Below are 1,770 nucleotides of genomic sequence, written 5' to 3'. Positions count from 1 at the left end.
ACAAAACTAAATAAAATTAGATATTAAGATTATTTTTAAAAAAATTATAAACTATAAAAAAATTTACTTTAATCTTAAATCTTAAAATACCTTGATGTTGATACAGTAGAAGACAAAACCAAAAAATAATAAAACATTTAGATATTTTGTGTTTATTTCTTTTCTGTGAACAAATATAGGGAGTTATTATAAGCAGACTGTTGAAGATTCCTAAGAAAGTAATAAGACAAAAGAAGAAAAAGAAGAAGAGAAATGAATAATTACCTTAAGACTGAGAGAGTAGAGAACAAGTTGATTGATGGTGGTGGTGACATTAAGGTGCAAGATTGTAAGCCTCATGTTGTGCAAAGCAGACACCATCTTCAACAGCTGCTTTGGCTTCTTCTTTGACCTTATCTTCACATTTGCATGGCTCTCCACCATTGTCACTTCTATGTCTGCAGCTACCTCCCCCAACTCCTCCTCTGCCGCCACTGTTCTTGATGATGATGATTTCTCACTGTTACTACTGCTGCTTGATGTTGTTGCTGTTGCTGTTGCTGTTCTTGTGTACTGTGGGAATGTGAAGAATTCACAAAAGGCCATGTTCTTCTTCTTCTTATTATTCCCATCTTCACCTTCTTGATATGTAGCTCCAAGGAACTGCAGCTTCTGTTCAAGCTCCTTAACAAAGTTAATAGCTCCTCCTATTATTGATGCTTGATCCCCCTGGATTATTCAGTTCATTCACCCACATATTCGCATACAAATAATTAAAACCAACAATAATAAATAGAGTTCTTGTTAAATTGTTATCATTTGAGTACTGTTATTAGAACCAACATGCTACTTCACCAATTTATTTTGGTATCTAAAGTTTAATCAAGTTGGTTTAATAGCTTATTCAAACAATAAAAATCAAATAAAAAAGAAAAACGAGAAAATGTATAAAAAGAAATTGGTTAATCTTCAACACTACTAATTCAATCTAACCAATCTTTTTTTATGTCTGGAATGGTAAAAGAAAAAAAAAAACAAGGATAAAACTAAGAGGACTCAAATGTAAACTTGTTGTGAGGAATCTGAATAAGTGTCTGTAGTGTTGAAAGATGTAAGAAATGAGGAGTAGAGTACCCTTTGAACATAAGAGTCCGGCATTAAAGAGCGGAGAAGGGAGAGATAGTGATTCATCTGCTTCCTTCTGTTGCGCTCCACTGCAATGTGAGTCATTCTCTGGTTCTCTATCTGCTCTTTGTTCTTCCTGCTCTTCGCTCTTCGCCTCTTCGGCCGACACGACGATGGCAACACTGATGGCGGTGATGAACAAGTAGTATTGTTATTGTTCCATATTTCTGCAGGGTAAGTTGTTTCTACTCTTTGGTCTTCATTATTGTAGCTGTTACTCCAGTTTCGGTAGCAGTTGTTGTAATTGACTCCATAGCCAAATGATGGGTCTTGGCTTTGTGGATACACCACTGCTTTTAGCGCCATCGATCGATCTCTGTAACAATGATTATGATGATTGTGAAGAGAATGAAGAAGAAAGTGTTGAGTTCTTTGGGAAGAGTATTTGGCCTTATATAAAGCTCTTTCAAGCTACGCTAATAAGGGACCAAAATGGACACTGCTTTGCACGTGAAATACTCAACTATGAATAATACAGTTTCAAATTTAATCATTTTATTTCTTCAAATTCTACATGCCACAAATTATTCAGTAACAGTTTACTAACATACCAAGTTTTTAATCTATTTTGTTAGTTTTTCCACACACACATAATATATAGAACAA

The 1,770-nt window shown here is 34.6% G+C and overlaps 1 protein-coding gene across 1 annotated transcript in view; it reads right to left on the bottom strand.

Moving 5' to 3' along the window:
* LOC107619539 (transcription factor bHLH96) overlaps nucleotides 1-1,589 on the bottom strand; it is a 2,383-nt gene extending 794 nt beyond the window's left edge. The window contains exons 1-2 of the mRNA XM_016321828.2: nucleotides 1,114-1,589; nucleotides 265-708 (exon numbers count right to left, since the gene is read on the bottom strand). Coding sequence (XP_016177314.1) covers nucleotides 265-708; nucleotides 1,114-1,470 — 801 coding nt within the window. The 5' untranslated portion in view covers nucleotides 1,471-1,589. The remainder of the gene's footprint in view (nucleotides 1-264; nucleotides 709-1,113) is intronic.

Source organism: Arachis ipaensis, chromosome B09 (assembly GCF_000816755.2).
Source record: "Arachis ipaensis cultivar K30076 chromosome B09, Araip1.1, whole genome shotgun sequence".
In the NCBI taxonomy this organism is placed as follows: Eukaryota; Viridiplantae; Streptophyta; class Magnoliopsida; order Fabales; family Fabaceae; genus Arachis; species Arachis ipaensis.
Note: the sequence above shows the minus strand (reverse complement) of the source record. Positions and strands in the feature narration are given on the sequence as shown.